The sequence below is a fragment of the Oenanthe melanoleuca genome, chromosome 1A, assembly GCF_029582105.1.
Source record: "Oenanthe melanoleuca isolate GR-GAL-2019-014 chromosome 1A, OMel1.0, whole genome shotgun sequence".
In the NCBI taxonomy this organism is placed as follows: Eukaryota; Metazoa; Chordata; class Aves; order Passeriformes; family Muscicapidae; genus Oenanthe; species Oenanthe melanoleuca.
In genome coordinates this window covers 66,667,018-66,686,466 of record NC_079334.1, presented here as the reverse complement: position 1 = coordinate 66,686,466, position 19,449 = coordinate 66,667,018, and the positions used below count along the sequence as shown (strand labels likewise).

The window sequence follows — 19,449 nt, the reverse complement described above, 5'->3', positions numbered from 1 at the left end:
CAAGCTCCCCAGCAAACCAGCAGTGGTGACAGGAGCAGGCAGAGGCTGCCTGAGGCAATTCCTGCTGTAAATCTCCAGGGGAGGTGGGGAGGAAAGGGAGGTGCAAGAAGCAGGGCACAGTGTCGTGGTGCCACAGCAGGGCTGGATTCCAGCACAAACTGACCTCCCACTCACCCAGCTCCTTTTTGTCCCCTGTACAGAGCAGCCTGTGGCCAGGCTGAGATCTTATTCTTTTGGGTTTAGGGTCTCTCCTCTTGTTTATGGCTGTGGCTTGGATCTCCTGTGTGCTGGGCTTGCAGCTTCAGCCCCCAGCTGAGGATGGCATCCTCGGTTTTGATGGCACAAGTTTGGGCATTAAATCCCTGCTGCTAATCCCAGCTTTAATATCTCTGTGGTCTGGTTTTGTCAGGCTGTGGGCTCCCAGAGAAGCCAGCAGTCTGTCCTTGGGGTAGATCCTTTTCCTTCATGAAGAGCCCCCGCTACAAGAAAGGGAATATTTCCTCCCTTCCTCTTCCTCACTGCAGAAATTAGAGTGACACAAAAAGTGACACAACCAGCCCAGAGGAGCTCTGCTGCACAGGAGCCCTGTGGCCCTCATTGCCCCTGGATAAAGTCTAGACTGATGCACAGCACCCAACTTGAGTGACATTGGATGTGACAACTCTTCCCCGGTGCCAGCCAGCTGGCAGAGGTTCAGCTGGCAGGATGAGTAGCTCAGGGCCAGCTCCATCCCTGCCTTGCTCAGCATGAACCCAAATATGGACCCAGCCAGCTGGAGAGGAGAGCAAGGAGAGGGGTTTCATCCCCCTGTGCCACCCAACAGCTTGGAGAAAGCTCTGCCTTCTTGTGGTCCTCCTTTCTCCGTGGCAAAAACTGAAAAAACTGAGTTCCAGGGAGACCTGATTGTGGCTTTTCTGTAGTTAAGGGAGCTTAGAAGAAAGATAGGGGCAAGCTTTTTAACAGGCTCTGTTGCAATAAAATGAGGGATGATGGTTTTAAATTGAACAAAGTTCAATTTAGATTAGACACAAGGCAGATATTTTTGATGATAAGGGTGATAAGATGTTGGCACATTTTGTCCAGTGAAGCTGTGGATGACCCAGCCCTGGAAATGTTCAAGATAAAGTTGGATGGGACTCTGAGCAATCTGAACTAGTTGAAGATGTCCCTGCTCATTGCAGGGGGGTTGGACAAGGTTTTTAACATCTGTTCCAACCAAACTAATCATGATTCTATGATGTGACATCAAATCTGACATCAATCAGAGCATTCCATGCCCAGGAATTAGGAAAGGCCAACCTCAGCTGGGGAGGAAGGTGTGCCCCACCCCTGATGTTTGGTCATTTAGGAGCTGGTTTTGTGGGGACCACCACCACATTTCTCCTGAATTAACTTTCCTAAAGTGCATCAGCTCTCCCTCGTCAGGTTAAAGAGCAGAGGAGACTTTGATTTGATTTAACAGACTTCATTTGGGAAAAAATTAAATAAAGACTGATTTAAAGCTGAACAAGAGTGGCCTCCTGGTGGGTTGTGTGCTCTTTGATAAATCCATTCTGAAATCATACCTCCTTTTAATTTTAGATTCATTTTTTCTGAGTGCCCCTGTGCAGACAAGCCATCAGGCTGTGTAAAAATCAGCTCCTGTCTCGAGGGCTCATGTCCTCAACTCCTTCCCAAGCTGTCTGGAGTGAAGTCCTCCAGGAAAATCCAGCAAGGGCTGATTCATCTTTCTGGGGTGAGAAGCACAGGGAGGGACTTTTCTCCGTCTTGATGAATGTCTGTGTCCCCAGACACCCTTGTTGGTGAGCAGCAGGGTGGAGAAAGGAGGTCAGGTCCCCAGGAGGGGCTGTTGGATGGGACAGTTCAGCCCTCAAGGGCAAAGCTGATGCTTTGGACAAGTAGTTTATGGTGTTGGCTTCTTCAAAAATCTCCTTCCCACCACCTTGCTGACAGCTCCACAGCTCCTTAGTGCTGGAAACTCCTGGCCCAGCCCTCAACCCTGGGGAGAGGTGGTAAAGTTCTTCAACCCTTCTTCCACCCCAGAGAGAGGTGACAGAGCTGGGTGGGATCCTCATGTGGTCAAGGTGGAATTCCCAATCTGACAACCCCAGTCTTTATGTTCTTCTCATGGACCTGGGATTCCTGTCCAAGTTCAGAAAAATCTACACTTTTAGCCTATTTGCCTTTTCTTAAAAAATAAAAAGGAAATGCTTTTTTAGTGTTCATGTTCACAGACAAAATCCTGGAAGCCCATCTTAAAGACTTACAGCATTGAAGGAAAACCCCAGATATTCAGTGTATTACAAAGTTCTGTATTCTTACAGCTTTCCTGCAGTTTTCAGTGTTGTGTTGACTCATGACCACTGCTTTGGGACAGAAGCACCTGAGCTCTGCCTTGATCCAGAGAGATTTTCTGGCCCATTACTCGGTGTAAACCTTGAGTTTCTTCCAAAGTCCTTTTGCAGAAATAGAGGGGTCTGAGGGCTAAATGCACCAGACACTGTGTCCTCCAGGGATGGGTGATTGATGCTCTCTTGATACAGGCCACAAATCCTCCTTCAAAGCAGCAGGGTCACCATGGGACAGCTCCACTCCAGTGGGATGAAGGATCCAGGAGAGGACAGGAGTGTGGCCACACTCTGTGTTTTGGAGGGCTGGTCAGGCTGGGACAGGAGGCTCATGCCATGAGGTTTTTTGGGATGGAAATACCCTGTTTGACCCGTTGGAAAGAGGATTATCTCCAGGATTAGTGGTGAAAAATACCTGTGGGTTGCATGGATAGAGGTGGGTACATGTGTTTGTGTTTGTTTGACTCCTTGACAACCTCCTGTGAAGGATTTCAGAGCTTTCATTTTCCACAGTGGTCTTCCTGTCCCCTTCTGATGTTTTTTTTGTCTTTCCCTTCACTTTTTAATAGCCACAGATTTTCCATGAGAAGAGTTGTGGAGACACAATCCTAAATAGGATGTCCTATGTTTATCCATAAGAGAGGCTGGACTTCCCACTGCTGGCATTCCTCACCTCTGGAGCTGGCCATGGGATGCAGAACAGCCTGGGATGGACCAGTTGGGTCCACTTGAGTGAAAAATGCCACTGATCACAAATTTCTGGTAAATCCCAGACTCTGAGGAGAAATTCAGGAGAGGTCCAAGCGTGGCATGAAGGACAATTCAACAACAATGTTTTTGAAAAGGTGGGAGAGAGGAACACAGATATTCCTGCTCCCTCAAATCCACTGTCTGGTCATTAATTAGTGCAGCAAATTAACCCGTTTCTGCCTCCCTAAATGTGATATTCAGAGGGACCAAGGCAGCAAAGAGGAGAAGTCAGGGCTGCAGGAAAAGAGGAGTATGGGGAGGTGTGCATTGTGATGATTATTTTTAATATTTGTCGTGCTTCCAAATGAAACAGCAGATGAGCTGAGCTGGCTCAAACACTTGCAGAAAGAGCTGATGGGGAATTTGTTAATGAAGCAAGTTTGTAATCAGAAAATGCTGGTTCATCAAAACCTGGGTTCTGGGGACATGTGTTGCAGTCCTGGCAGGAAAAGTGTATCAGGCTGTGGGAGGGTTTCTTGGTTGAAACCAAGGAGGTTTAAAGGCTGTTGTGTGAACAAAATAAAGCCAGGCAGATCTAACAGAGAGGGTGAAGCAGCCAAAGCTCATGTGAGGTTTGCCTGAACTCCTGCTTTTTGGGCTTCAGGGTTACTTGTACTTGGTAAAAAAGGGAAAAGTTGAATTTTTCCCAGTTCTGGAAGCAGAGTGGCCTTTTGGCTATTGCAGGAATGTGACTCACTGCAAAATGCTGCAGACTAGGAGTCCTCAAGATGATGCTAAACTGCTGTGAGGACTCACCCCAGATCTCCTGCTGAGGGGTATCTCCAGGCTGGCAGTGGAGTAGGAAGACCTGGATGCTCCTCTCCATCTGGAAACGAGGCAAAACTGCTTGGGGACTGAAGTAAATCCATTTCCTCCTGCCCTGCTCCAAGCTCAGACAGTAAGGGTTTATTGGGAAGGGTTTTCAGGGCAGAGGCTGTGGCTGCAGATTCCTTCAATCTGGCAGCAGAGAAGAGGGCACTTGTCAGCATTATCACTGTCACTTCCATGCACAATATAAACAGCACCAATTTGAAGAGTTTTTTCAACAATCTCTTCACAGCAGGGAAAAGGAGATTCCCTGCTGACAATAAGCCCAGTGGCTTTAAATCAGAGTTCAGGCACACTCATTTCATAGAACCATGGAATGGTTTGGTTTAGGAAGAATCTTAAAGATCATCTCATTCTTACCCCCCTGCAATGGGCAGGAACACCTTCCACTGTCCCAGGTTGCTCCAAGCCCCATCCAACCTGGCCTTGGACATTTCCAGGGGCAGCCACAACTTCTCTGGACAATCTGTGCCAGGATCTCACCCCCCTCACAGCCAAGAATCCCCTCCCCTGACCTGCTGCCCACACTTCTTTGATGCAGCCCCTCCCCAGGTGTTATTGCATCACTAATTATACCCAGCCATTAGGTCTCATCTTTAACATTTTGCAGAGCAATTCTATCAAAACTGTTCTTCAGCAGTTATTATTCTGGCAGGGGTTTGGAGAGGATATGTCTGCACTGGGTGACTGGACTGATGGATTAGAGGGCAAAAGCTCTGGCAGCTGCTGTTGGACCTTTCCCCATCCTCTAACCCAGGAAGCCAAGCTGTTCTTTGGCCTGGGTGAAGCCATTTCATAAAGCTGATGGTGAGGCTGGCAGCAAAGGGGTTGGGTGATGCTCATTAGGAAAGCATCTTAAGACATGGAGAGTGCCAGGGTGGTGTGTAATCCATCCTTGTACCACATCCCTCACTAAAATCTTCACAGGCAGCTCAGGAAGACCCTGTTTGGGGGATGATGGAAGGGAAAGAGCCTCTGCACAGGCGAAGTTAAAAACCCTGTGAAGTAACCACTTGCTCTGGTAGCCCAGCTTAATTCCAGGATAAATAACACTGCTCTGTGATATTCTGCCAATCTGATCCCTCTCACAGTTTCAAAAGGAGGTGACAGATTTCCTGTCCTCTGCACTGACCAGGCTGCTGCACCATGGACATGGCTGCATTGCAGCAGGGGGACAAAACCCTCCTTGCTCCCAGGAGCTTCTTGCAATGCAAAGAAAAGCCCAGGAGCTTCCTCACTCCATTTGGCAAATGCTGTCCCCTAGGACAGGCCACCCCCGGAGCCTCAGCCCCTGCTTTGCTTCTGATGAACTCAACCCGCTGCCCCTGTTCAATCAGGAAAGGCTGCACAAAAGGGGAGGAAAATAGGAACTTCCTCAGGGCCTGGCTCACATCCCTTCCCCTTCCCTGGGCTGCTCAGGCTCCTTGGCTTTCTCATCCCACCTTGGGAGGAGCAGGAGCTGGCTGGCTTTAGGCTCTGAGCCGGGCTCAGCCCGCCGGCGTGGGGTGTGTCACCCACCATTTCCTAAGTTATTCTTTGGAGTTTCCTTTTCTCACTATTAATAGAATTTCAGCCAATATCTGAGCTGTTTCAACAAGGTGGATGGGGGGACACAAGGGGAGGCATTACCAAAATAGGAAGCGGGAAGCTGTTGGGGAGGGAATTAACCAGAGGAGCTGCATGGAGAGGGAATGAATCACTGCTTTGGGTGGGCAGTGGGAGGATGGACAGGACGTGTCCTTTCACTTTGCATTTTGAGCCTGTTTGATCCTCTCTTTGTGCTCCAAGCCTTGACCTTTCCAAAAAGCTTCTCCCCTGAGTGCCTTCCCCAGCCTGCAAAATTCCACATACTCACTGCACTGTGGTTACAACCAGAGCATCACTCTGTGACATGGTTAAACTGGAAGAGAGACACTTCAGATTAGATATTAGTTGGAAATTAGATTAGGTATTAGTAGGAAATTTCTCCCTGTGAGGGTGGTGAGGTTCTCAGAGAAGCTGTGGCTGCTCCATCCCTAGAAGTGTTCAAGGCCAAGGCTTGGAGCATCCTGGCATAGTGGAAGGTGCCCTGCCCATGGACTAGAGAGCCTTGAAGATCCTGTTCAAACCATTCTGTGGTTCCATGAGTCTGTGGTTAGAGCTGGTGCACATCAGCCCGAAGTTTTGCCTGTGACTGCTACTGCAAGGAGCTGTGCTGGCACAAGGCAGCTCACTTTTCCTTCTACATTTTGGGTGAGTCTTCACACCCCACCAGCCCCTGACCAGAGAACCCCCACCCCATCCCCATCCCCCCCCCACCCCATCCACAGGGGCACTTCCAGCCTCCCAAACGCACTGAACCGATCCCATCAGGGTAATTAGCAATGAGGGAAAGTCGTGTCCCCTCCTGGCTGTGCCCATCCCAGCCACACTGTATCTCAGGCAGGGTCATGGGATACACGTATCCGGACATGAAATCATGTTTTTGCAGCGCTGGTTTCCTCCTGTTTGATGCGCCGAGAGCTCGCGCCCTCCTCCCACGGATCCACCCAGCGCCCAGCGCCAAGGCTTGGGTTTGCTGGGGGGTACAGGCAAGAGGAGAAGTGCACATCAACCCTTAGACCCACTGCTGTCAAAAACACCCCCAAGTAGCTGCTAAATCGCTCTCGTCTTCCCTAAAATGTGCAGTTGGTGACGGTCCAGAAAAGTGAAATCCAAGAAGCGCCTCAGCGTGCCAAAATGCAGCCAGGAAGGTCAGGGGCAGGTGGTTTTTATGGCTTTTTGGACAGCAAGGTGAGGGATTCTGGCTGAAATTCAAGTGGGCTTTCTTTTGGGAGGGGTCTGCTCTGGGTAAGGGGAGTGATAACTTGGAGGATCTCTCCTCCATCCTCCTCCTCCTCTCTCACAGATGTATTAAATCCTTTTATCTCAGGGCTCACAGCGTGAAGGGATCACTTGTTCCCTGCAAAAGGACTTACTGTATCTTTTGTGAGTGATTTTCATGCTGAAGGGGCCCCAGACATAATCCTGTCCTGTCTGGCTGTTCTTACCAGGGGTTTTCTCCTCCTTCAACTACATCTTCTCGTTTTTCTGTTGGGGACAGTGGTCAGGCAATACTGGCCACCAGCCCAGGAAAACAGGGGCTCATTACCAGTTATGACCCCCAAGTCCACCACTGAAATTTGGCACAGGTGGCCAGCAAGGGAGGAAGAGATTAAAAAAAACACCCACATTTTCTGGCATTTAAAAGAGATACAGTATGTGTGGAAGGAAAAAAATGACTCCTGGGACTGCAGTGCTTGTTCTGTAGTTGTTTCTGCTTTGGAATTAAGTTTGCAATGGGTTTGCCTAAGCCAGGTCTTCTGTGTGTGGTGATACTGCAAGACACCAAAAAAAAAATTGCAATTTTTCTAAATTTTGTCCCTGGACAACAACAACATTAAGCTCAGAGCAATAAAACTGCAGGAAGGTATTGAGCCCCGTGACTGCAGCAGCACCTTGTGCAGCAGCTGTGAGAAAACAGGGTTTTTTTTTCACAATTTAATGCAGCAGGATAAAAAAGGTAATTTTTGCTGACAGGAAGGTGCCCAAAAACCTGCAGGAGGAGTGTGGAGATGGATGTTATTGCTCCTCTGTGGGAGAGGATCTCACCCAGCTGTAGCCACAGCTGCTCTCCACTGATGCTCTAGGTCCAGCCCATGATGATCCCACTTAATTCACTGGTCCTGGCTTGATGAGGAAGAATAAGTGGATTTTTTAACATCTCTTGACCTTAGTGAAGAGGAACACTAGGAATGGATGCAGAGATACAGAAAGATAAAACACTAATGAGATTTTTGGGCACCAACTTGAGTCTTAATTCTTCTCCCAGCCATTTTTTGGGGGGCTGTGTCATTCTGTGTGCCCCTAGGAAGACCCTGCTACCACTCCAGCCAGGACAAGCCTGGAGGATCCTACCAGACCTCTCCATAAGCAGAACAACATTGCTTTGGCTTTTTGCTCTCATTTTTTTTGCTAAAAGTGGTAAAATCCTATCTGTATCTCCCCAGATGGGGCAGGGAAGTGCTGGGGCAGTGATCCTGGTTCCATGGATCACAGGGTGGTCCCAGCTGACCACCAGGACTGGCCTAGAGCCAAAGCATGGTCCTGTCCCCTTCTCTTGGACTCACTTGAAATGAATTGTCTTTTTGACCTCTCTTTGGTGTCTTTAATTTCTGCCCCTCTGGGATGAGGTCAGGACATGAAGAGGAAATGAGAGCAGTGGGGGATTTCCTCTTTCCTTCCTTCCTCCCATCCAAACCTTTATTTCTTTACATCTCTTTTGTGTTGTTTCTACCTTTAGGGGATTTGTTGGTACCTCTTTTGTTGTCAGGCCCCCTGTCAAACTTTCACACCCTATTTATGGGACAAACCTGTTTTGTGGCTCACTGGATGCCTGGTCTCTCCCCAGCTTGGTGCAGCCAACACTGACAATTCCAGCCACACAAATTGATAACACAGCTAAGGAGGTGGTAGATCAAAACTCCCTCCTGTCTTCAGCACCTGGGGTTTATCTGCCAGGACCTTGTGATGATGTTTTACCTCTTTGCCTCTTCTTCTCCTGCAGACAGTGGTCAGCCTGTAGGAAATACAACTTATCTCCACAAAAGCCCTTTTCCTGCAGATGTAATGGAAATGTTTCCTCACAAGCCAAGTGTTTCCTAAAATAATTCATGCTGCTACTTTCAGTTACACTCACATCTTGATTGTGTTTCCAGGAGTGGCTGCTCCTGGTGGGGAAACTGTGGTTTGGGAGGAGATCTGAGCTTTTACAAAGGCATGGAGTGACATGACAAGGGGTGACAGCTTTAAAGTGGCAGAGAACAGGGTTGGATGGGATATTGGGAAGAAATTCCTGGCTGGGAGAGTGGTGAGACCCTGGCACAGGTTGCCCAGATAAGCTGTGGGTGCCCAGTCCTGCAAGTGTCCAAGGCCAGGTTGGACAGGGCTTGGAGCGCCCCAGGATGGTGGGAGATGTCCCTGCCCATGGCAGGGGGTGGAATGAGATGATCTTTGAGGTCACTTCCAGCCCAAACTGTGGTACTATGATTCCCCTGAAATGGCCAGGCAGTTGTATGAGCTGATCAGTGTAAGTCCATTCCAACTGAAATATTCTATATTCCTTTCCTTTCCTTTCCTTTCCTTTCCTTTCCTTTCCTTTCCTTTCCTTTCCTTTCCTTTCCTTTCCTTTCCTTTCCTTTCCTTTCCTTTCCTTTCCTTTCCTTTCCTTTCCTTTCCTTTCCTTTCCTTTCCTTTCCTTTCCTTTCCTTTCCTTTCCTTTCCTTTCCTTTCCTTTCCTTTCCTTTCCTTTCCTTTCCTTTCCTTTCCTTTCCTTTCCTTTCCTTTCCTTTCCTTTCCTTTCCTTTCCTTTCCTTTCCTTTCCTTTCCCCCAAAGACATCAGCTGTAGCTCCTCTGCCTCCTCCAAACTCTGTCTCTAGGCAGTTCCCACAGGAACTCAAATTTTTTACAGCCTCCCCATCCCAAATCCCACTCCCCAGATTTTTTTTTTTTTTTTGTTTTGGTTTGGTTTGGTTTGGTTTGGTTTTTTTGTGCCTGTGTGAGGAGCAAGGCAGATCTCTGGAGAGCAGCACAAAATCAATCCTTGGAAGTGTGACTCCTGTTTTGGGGGGTTGGAAGTAATATATGAGTGCTTCATGGGGAAAAAAAAATCATAGCAGTTCTTCTGCACAGTCCCCAAATGGAAGAACCTTCTCCCCAAATCAGGCTGTTGCCTTGACTCCAGAGGGATCCATGGATAATGGGGCTCAGCCCATGTGTCTTGAAAGGTGAAAAATGGATCAAACTTTTCCAGGGGTGAATTTGAGCAAGAACTTTTGGTCACCACGTGGGGAAATCCTCATGGCCATTGATGGAGCTCCTGTTGATTACAAAGAGAAGAATAGACCCATGTTTTTAGTTTAGCAGTGAAAATGCCCCATTTTGGCATTGCAGCACATTGCAGAGCTCTCTGCTGTGGGAGAGTTCTCTCTGTCAGGTGAGCTGTCCTTCAGCTGCATCCCCCACTGAGGAACAGCTTCATCATTTGAAAGTTTGAAGTATTCTTCAGAAACCAGACACAGATCTCTTTGCATGCCACAATGTGAGGTAATTGTTTGGGCTTAATGATCTTGGAGGTCCTTTCCAACCTTAATGATTGTGTGGTTCTGTGCCACCGTGTCCCTTCAGGGGTGTGTTAGGGGAGACCCTCCTAACAGGGATGGACACCTGCAGTCAGTGCATCCCTTGGCTGTCCCCTTACAAGGGCTGCATCTGCTTTATTTTGGGAACCACTTGTGGGGCTTTGCATGGAAGCTGGTGGACCTCCCATCTGGTGTCACTGCTGGGCACTGTGATACCAGAACATGGAATTTGATGTGGCTTTGGAGAGCACAAGGCAAGCCCTGAGTGAATGACTCGTGGTTTTTGTCAGTGTTTACACCTTTTCTGAGGGAAACCAAGGGCAGTTTCCTTAGCTCAGAGTTTACCTTGGCATTTTTGCATTTCCCCAGGTGTCAGCTCTCAGGATGAGGTGCAGCCCGAAAACCCAGATCCAAACCTGATCACCGCCCCAGCAACCACCACAACCACAGCAACCACCCCACGCACAGCAACCACCACGACCACAGAAACCCCCACAACAACAGAAACCCCCACGACCACAACGACCACCACGACCACAGAAACCACCACGACGACCTCGCCTGCAACCACGACGGAATCGCCGCCAGCCACCCCTGCATCTACCACAGTCACAACCACCACCACCACCACCACCCCCGAGGCAGGAGATGCTCAGCCCACTGTGCTGGCAACCACCACGACCCAAAGCAGCACCACCATGACCAGCTCAGGAGTGTCACTGTCCCCCGTGGCCAAGTCTGCTGTCGCGGTGACAGGGAGTACCCTCCCATCCCTGGGGATCTCCCAGCCTGCCACCACCACCCCAGCCCTCACCTCTGTGCAGGACAGCTCCTCACACAGCCCCACGAGCCCCAGAACCACCACTTCTGCAGGCTCCACGGTTTCCCAGCAGCCCAGCAGCACAGCAGCCGTTTTGGGAAGCTTGGGGACCACTGCTGGTGCACAGCCCATTGGACCTAATGCAACCAATCCTCCAGGAGCTGCAGGGGCTGTTGGCACATCCTCTCCTGGCACTCAGCCTCAGGGAAACCAGCCTAACACCACTGTGAGCACCACAGGAACGAGGACTGACCCTCCCCAAAGCTCCAAGGACTGTGTTGTCCCTCCTTCCCAATGTACCACCAAGCCTCCTTCTCCAGTCCAGGAAACAACCCTTTCCAGCAGTTCTGGAAGCACCAACACTTCTGTTGCCCCCCTGGATGGATCCCCATCCCTCTCCACCACCCCGACACCACGACCTGGAAGCAAAGACACAGAGGCAGCTCCCACACCAGCTCCTGGGGCAGGTAACAACACAGGAATCTTGGTTTCTTGTGCTGGGGAGGCCTTTCTGTGCTTTCTCTTACTCTGGCTACCCTGAACACCTCCTACCATTATGGGCTGTGTCCTGGTTTGAAGGACAGGTGTCTGCCAAGAAAGGCAGAAGTTTCTCTTTGAAATGGAGAATGTAAACCCCCTCCCTCCAAATTATTATAATTTTGAAATTAAGGAGCTCTCAGGCAAAGATATGGGAATAGGAATAACAGTTCTTTACTAGGAAAAATTAAAATAGAAATGCAGTATTACAAAGAACAATCCCAAACCCTGCCAGAGTCAGAATCCAAGCTGACACCCGTCAGTCAGTCAGGGTGTTGGCACAGTCCCATTCAATGGTGGCTGCATCCTCCTGCAGGGGCAGATGTGGTTCAGCTGGAGCAGTGCTCCTGGAGAAGGTGCAGTTTCCTCTGAAGGTGTAGGGATGATGTGCAAAGGTCTGGTTTTCCTCTGGAATGCAGTGGAAAGAAGGTACCTTGGTGTCCAAAATGTCAGTTTTTATCTGGGTAGGAAAGGCTTGGCTCCTCCCCTGGCTGGAGCATCTCCCAGTGGGATGATGGAATTTTATCAGTCATGCCCTGGGACTCACTGACCATGAACAGGAGATATCTCCTGGAGGGAGGATGGGCTGTGGGAAAGATAAAGATGATTGCCCAGCTGGTTTAAAGATGGCCCATGAGCAGATAATGTGTGCCAGGAGATCAGGGTCACTGCCCCAGCTGGTTTAACAGATTAGGACAGAACACACACTGCTGGGCACATCCTGCGTTGCAGCCCAAGACTCTGTGGAAGATCCCTGGTGCAGCTGACAGCTTAGGGAAGGCTGTCTGAGCATGCACAGAAAATGAGCTTTAGATGACTAAGGAGATTTTGTGGCTAAAATCTGAGTTTGCAGCCCCTGAGGAGTCTGACTTTGGTAGAACATTCATCAGTGCTTGAGCTGCTGGATGCTGCCCAAGCAGCATCAGGAGTGTCCAGGTGCTGTTTAGGACCTTGCTGAACACCATTAAGGTGTTTTCTCTCAGCTCTGGGGTTTTACAGCTGTGTTAGCTCCCAGGTGTCCTGGTGAGGCACAGCTCAACCTCCCAAACTGGCATTTTGTCTGGTAGCATCTACAGGGAAGTCACCACCCTGTGGGACTGTGAGGGCTCCATGGAGCCTTCCAGACTTGGCTGGGTTTGTGGGTTCAGCTCACATCTGGCTCTGAATAAAAGCTGTGATCACACTGGAGCCCTTCATTATCTTCTCCTGGAAAATGCTCTTCTTGACCCAATTTTCAGTTACCTGGAATACAGAAGCCACTCAAAAATCATCTCCATCCCCCTCAGCCTCCCAGCTTCTGGCATCACTAAATGGGCCAGGGTTTTATTGCAAGTGGCTTCCCCCAAGTTCTGTTTTCATGTGTGGGCAGGAATGAGGTGAAATAGATATTTTCATGATGGATGTTTCTTTTTACTTTTTTTCCCCTCCTGCTCCACAGGACTGTTCTCCACTGAAGGGTGATATATAAAATTATGTTAATTCAATTTGGGCCTCGAGCATTAAGCCTGAAGAGGTCTAAAAAACCCTTTATATTTAATAAATAGCTGGCAGAATGCATGAGAAACAGATGGCTTTGGAATTAATTCTCTCCTGGAGCCTTCAGAATGTGTCTGGGAGAGAAATATCCCTCATCTTTTCTGTGGAAGAAGCAGGAGTCCCAAGAGCAAACAGCCTGTGAACATCCTGTGGCATTTTAATTCTCCTTGTCACCACTTAAGGATCAATTAGGAAGGCAGGGATGAAGATCCACGTCTTCAAAGGGATCTGGGGAGGCAGGAGGCTGCTCCTTGCCCTACTCCCACTGCACAATCAATTCTGAGATGCTACAGAACCCAACCAAGCCCTCAAAAGAGACCTCAGGTGTTAGAGACACCTGAATGGAGCTGGTAGATTTCGGGCTTGTGCCTGTCCTGCTTTGAAGGACAGGTGTCTGCCAATAAAGGCAGAAGTTTCTCTTTGAAATGGAGAATGTAAACTCCCTCCCTACAAATTATTATTATCATTTTGAAATTAAGGAACTCTCAGGCAAAGATATGGGAATTAGGAATAACAGTTCTTTACTAGGAAAATTAAAATAGAAATGCAGTATTACAAAGAACAATCCCAACCCCTGCCAGAGTCAGAATCCAAGCTGACACCCGTCAGTCAGTCAGGGTGTTGGCACAGTCCCATTCAATGGTGGCTGCATCCTCCTGCAGGGGCAGATGTGGTTCAGCTGGAGCAGTGCTCCTGGAGAAGGTGCAGTTTCCTCTGAAGGTGCAGGGATGATGTGCAAAGGTCTGGTTTTCCTCTGGAATGCAGTGGGAAGAAGGTTCCTTGGTGTCCCAAATGTCAGTTTTTATCTGGGTAGGAAAGGCTTGGCTCCTCCCCTGGCTGGAGCATCTCCCAGTGGGATGATGGAATTTTATCAGTCATGCCCTGGGACTCACTGGCCATGAACAGGAGATATCTCCTGGAGGGAGGATGGGCTGTGGGAAGATAAAGATGATTGCCCAGCTGGTTTAAAGATGGCCCATGAGCAGATAATGTGTGCCAGGAGATCAGGGGCACTGCCCCAGCTGGTTTAACAGATGGGACAGAACACACATTGCTGGGCACATCCTGCTTTGCAACCCTAGACAGTGCCCTGCTGGAATACCAGGCAGGACACCCCAGGCTGTCTCCTGTAGAACCAGGCACCACTTCTAAGCTTGTCACCCTGGAGTTTTTCCATGGAGGTGCAGTCAGCAGAGGTTATGGCATTTCATCCCCTCCCAGCAGAGGTGGGTGGCAGATCCTGGACAGCCAGGTCTGTGTCTGTTGAGGAAATCTCCATGGAAAACACCCCAGATAAATGAAAGGAGGGTCACCCCATACTTCCAAGTGATTACTCAGCTACCCACACACAGCCATGCAATGGCCTTTGGCTCCTCTCTCCAGAACTCTGATGAGTTTCAGCCTCAGAAAATAAAATCAGTAATCAGATTCTTTCCACATCAAAGTTAATTTAAAAAAAATATAAAATTGAAGAAGCAATCTAAAGCCTCTCCAGCCTTTGGCACAATGAGCTTCAAGGAAGGGCTAGAGATGAAAACTGATTTTGAAGTGACCTCTAACAGAGCTGTGCCAGCTGTATCCTCTATACTGTGTCAGTGTCTGTCTGCTTGTTTTTTGGTGCATACTGGGGAGCCAGACCAGAGCACCCACGGTGTTGGATCTGCATCAGCCAAACCCACCAGTGCCTCCCAGAGCCCTGACAGTGCCCAGCCACCAGCTCCAGCCTCGGGGGACCAGGCAGACCCGGCAGAGAGCTGCAGTTCTGGCCTCCAGCACCCCAACATTTCTCTCCCCAACAAGGTAATGGCTCCAAATGGGAAGGTGGGCACATCTCAGGGGTGTTAATTTAGCTTCCATCCCATGTGCACTTGGAGTCTGTGGCTCTTCTTGCTGTTTCTGTGTCAGAGAGAGAGAGATCTGCCAGCAAAATAACTCTGGGCTGTAGAACTGTTTGGGTTGGAAAGGACCTCCAGAGGTCATTTACTCCCATCCCTTTCTCCTGGGGCTTTCCAGAGAAGAGACAATGAGGATGGAGGTGAAGGGGAGCCCATCCAGGGGAGGGTCTGGAGCACCAGGAGTGTCTGGGGGAGCTGGAAAGGGGCTCAGCCTGGAGAAAAGGAGGCTCAGGGGGCACCTTGTGGCTCTGCAGAGCTCCCCAGGCGGGTGCAGCCAGGAGGGGGTCAGGCTCTTTACCAGGAAACAAGTGATGGGCTGTTGGATTGGTGACCAGCTGTCCTTCCAGCCTTTGTCCACCACTGAGAGTTGCTTTTCCTCTGCCTTTCCAGCTCATCTGTGAGGACCAGGTGCAGTATACCAGGCCCACCATTCAGCTGAAGGAACCCAGAACCTGTGTAAGTACCACCTTTTTGACTTCCACGGACAACTAGCAGCTGTTGGAGGTTCAGATTTTAACCTGGGGTGTTCTGAGCATGTGAGAAAATGCTCAGAAATGAGGGAATTTCACCAAAGATGCCACCAATGTAAAATGGTGAATGCAAACCCATGTTCAGCAGTGTCACCATGTGGCAGAAGGGGCCGGTGTTGTCTTCTCTAAGTAGAAGGACCAGCTGAGTCCACCTAGGTCTTACAGAAAGACAAATAGAAAATTTTAAAGGGCAAATCTTTCCCTATGCTAGCAGGGAAGCTTTTTGCCTAAATTGAGGGAATTTTGTCCCAAAACCCAAGAACAAAATGAGGTGTTCCTCCATAGTTATTGTGCACTTGTGAGATCTTGTACCTCACACTGGGGTCAGAATGCAGAGGAGCCTGGAATCTGGGACTCACTGTGCTCCTCAGTGCTCTCATAGAACCCTAAAGTGAGGAAAAAACTCCATTTCACTTGTTTCAGACCCTCTACAAGACCAGGGAGCAGTAAAATGTGGTGGGAAGGCTGGGGGCAGGCAAGCCCAACCACAGACCAAGACCTTTTCTGGTGGGTGGGCACTGTCTGCTGGTGTTACTGAGGGATACCCACCCTCAGAATGGTTCTGGTGGAAGCTGTGAGCTTCCTGCAATAGGGAAAATGCACTATACTGGTAAGTTCCAAACAGGAAGAAGTTTTAAGTTGGTGATAAAGAGGAAGAGACACCATTAAAGGCTGGTGAGGTCCTGACAGGGTGACTGTGGGTAGGACTCAGGGGTGGATTCTGGCATGATAATGCTCTGGTTTCTGGCAGTGTAAGCAGTGGAAAATTGGCACTTCACAGCCTGGGCAGGGACACCTTCCACTAGACCAGATTGCTCCCAGTTCTGACCAGCCTGGCCTTGGACACTTGCAGGGATGGGGCAGATTCAGCTGCTCTGGACAACTTGTTCCCGTGTCTCACCATCCTCACAGTAAAGAATTTCTTCCTAGTATCTAATCTAAATCTCTCTTTTTTAAATTAAAACTGTTCCCCTTTGTCCTGTCACCTGTCCTAAGTGAATCACAGAATCAGCCAAGTTGGAAGGGACTCTCCAAGTGCAGCCACACTGTGCTCACAAAACCCCTTCAGACTCATTGTGAATGCAGCTACTGACCAGAGCAGCTCTTGAAATTCCCTGTGCCTGGGTGATGGCCCTGCCTTAGTGATGCTGCTCTGAATGCTGAGGGTGATTCCAAGGAGGGACCTTATCTCCACGAAGCCCCAGCAGGATGGTCTCTCCTGAGACCATCTCTTTCCCCATATAATATCTGGACATGGCTGCAGCTTCATGCTGGAAAAACTTCTCATCAAATTTTGTATTGAATATATAAAAATAGTCAATCAGATTGACAAAATCCAATTTTGGTGCCTAAAAGGACTCAGAACCATGCTGGTGCTTAAAGCTTTCCCCTTCCTTCTGGGCACAGTGATGTTCCAGAACTGCTGTCCTTCCAGTGGGTTGTACTGGGAGGCTTTTGGAAGCAGGGATGGTGAGACTGGGAAGCACCAGTGAGCTGAAGGATGGGCAGACACCACATCTTGGCATCATAGCCTGCTCTAAGGCCATGGAGCTTTGAAGCTGGCAAACCAGGGAGTCTCTTATCCTGCTTCCCTTGGATTCCTCTGGGTGTAATAACAGCCCAGAGCATTGTTAGCACAAAATGCCAATCACAGCCCCAAAAGAGCCACAGAAAGGCTGCAGGGCTGCATCCTCCCATGGGCTGCATCCTCCCACCCCATCGCCCTCCCGGCTGCCAAAGCGCCTCCCCCGCTCGCCCTTCCCTTCCCACTCCTTGTATTCCCGAAAGCTGCAGCCCATTCTGTGCCTCCCAAGCTGAGCAGATAACAGAGAAATGGCACTATCTGGTTTCCCTGCTTTGTAGGCCCGGTAAACACGTCTGTAGCCAAACCCTGACAGCAAAGTGAAAAAATCCTTTGCGTTTCGCAAGCCGTGGGAAAACAGGAAAGTGTGTGCTATAAGGAGAAGTGTTCCAGAAACAGCTCCAGTCCTGATCCCAGAACAAGCCAGAGGCAGGGGGGCATTGTACTGACAATTCAGACCCAGCAAGAAGCCAGGGCAGTGTGGGGGGATCAGTGGAGGGGGACAAGCCTGGATCACACGGGGCAGGGGAGAGGTCACTGCAGAGCTGCTCACCCCGCTCACAGCTGGGCTGCTGGGGCAGCACCAGTGATGGGGAGACCCCAGCAAACAGCTGGACCCAGGAACTGCAGATCTTTCATCCCACCACCTCAGGTTCTTCAGAAAAAAAAAGGAACTCAAACTATAAATCCTTTTTAAAAAGCCAAAGGTACAGCTAGTACCACTTTGTGGACTGTAAGTGTTTTACAGGCTGGTTGGTTCCTTGCATCCTTCATCTTCAGGTGATGCTTTGAACAGTTTGATCCATGCTCCCCCACCTTCTCCTTCTCATTCCTTTGATTACAGCAGGATCTTAACGAGTTTTTTAATAAGGTTTATTGGCTCAATACCTCACATTCTATAGCATGGCTTCTTCCAAGGTCTGGCTCACAGATGTATTTTCAGTTGGGTTTCTCCTGCCTTGGAAGGGATGGATGGATGGATGGATGGATGGATGGATGGATGGATGGATGGATGGATGGATGCTCCTCATCCTAGCCCCAAAATGAGTTAGGTGAAGCAAGAAGTGACGATGGCAGAGGTGGTTGGTGTAGCCTGAGCTGTGGTTCAGCCACACAACCCTGTGCCCACCTCCCAGTGGTTCCTCCTCCATCTGTCCCCACCTGGCCCAGATGTGCCCAAGCAGCTGAGTCAGTGGGTGCTGGGGAGCAGCAGAACCTGCTGCAGTGGGGGATGCAAACCCCACAGCACTGGAATTGCCGTGTGACCCCGCTGGCGTGGGGACCCAGGACAGTGCCTGGAGCAGCAGAGGGGCTCCCTCGCCCAGCAGGGTGGCGGTGCCCCCTCACCCCGCGCAGCTGGCCGGCTGCTTTGTTGACTCAAGTGCTGTTACCTCATTCGGGGATGTTGGTTTTAGGTCCCCGCCAGTGTGGGAACCGGATCCGAGCTGCTCGGCAGCGCCTGTCAACCGCGGCCAAGGAATGCGGGCGGCGGAGGGGGAGCTGCCGGAGCATCCCTGCAGCCTCACCCTGCCCTCGCCAGCCCTGCAAGGGGCAAACCCCTCCAGGTCACCCCCCGAAGGGCTTCAGGCACTGCGAACCAGCTGCCGCTGAATTGGTCTCAGCGAGCTTTCAGCCTCCCACCCCACCCAAAAAAAAGGGTGGTTGGTTTTTGTTGTTTTTCTTTTCCCCATGGGATGATAGGAGAAGAAACAGTTTATTGAGGGCTGGGGAAAGCTGAGCTGCGGCAAAAGCAGGGGAAGGAGGATGCAGGGAGGCAGCAGAGGCTCTCCCTTCCTCCGCCAAGCAGAAAGCGCTGCACAGACAGGGACTGACAAATCCCAGGACATTCCAAGCGTAGGAGCACAGCCCAGCGTCCAGACGGGATAAAACCACCGCCCCCTCCTCCCTGTCCTGCTGGGAAGCAGGGGATTCCCTTTCCAGGGACTGCTGCCCTGGGGCTGGGGCAGATTTCCCACCCAGCTCTTTTCCCAGGGGTGGCACAGCCCCCCCGCGGAATTGTCGCGGTGCGAAGCGAAAGGACAGGCAAGGGACAGGGACAGGGACAGGGACAGGGACAGGGACAGGGACAGGGACAGGGACAGGGACAGGGACAGCAGAGCCTCGCCGTGCTGAGCTCACCCTCGCCCCGTGTCCGGGGCCAGCCTCCCGCCCCGGCCAGGGCATCCTGTCTCCAGCGCTGCTGCCCAAATATTTAGATAAGATGGGGTGAGATTGGCTGCGTCCCTGGGCCGGGCAGCTCCGTCCCTGCCGTGCAGATGGGAGGGGAAAGTTTGGGATGATGGAGCAGGCAGGGGCCTCATTCCAGCAGGGATTAAGGACTTTTACACACAGGATCACCTTGTGCACACAGGAGCTGTATATACAGCATCTCTCATATAGGACCTGGGAGGGTCAGGAATCATGGAATGATTTAGGTTGGAAAAGGGATCATCAAGCTCAACCC

At 50.3% G+C, this 19,449-nt stretch overlaps 1 protein-coding gene across 1 annotated transcript in view; it reads left to right on the top strand.

Moving 5' to 3' along the window:
• LOC130248362 (mucin-2-like) overlaps window positions 1-19,449 on the top strand; it is a 67,834-nt gene that overhangs the window by 16,485 nt on the left and 31,900 nt on the right. Inside the window, exons 2-4 of the mRNA XM_056482069.1 lie at window positions 10,455-11,372; window positions 14,615-14,778; window positions 15,264-15,325. Coding sequence (XP_056338044.1) covers window positions 10,455-11,372; window positions 14,615-14,778; window positions 15,264-15,325 — 1,144 coding nt within the window. The remainder of the gene's footprint in view (window positions 1-10,454; window positions 11,373-14,614; window positions 14,779-15,263; window positions 15,326-19,449) is intronic.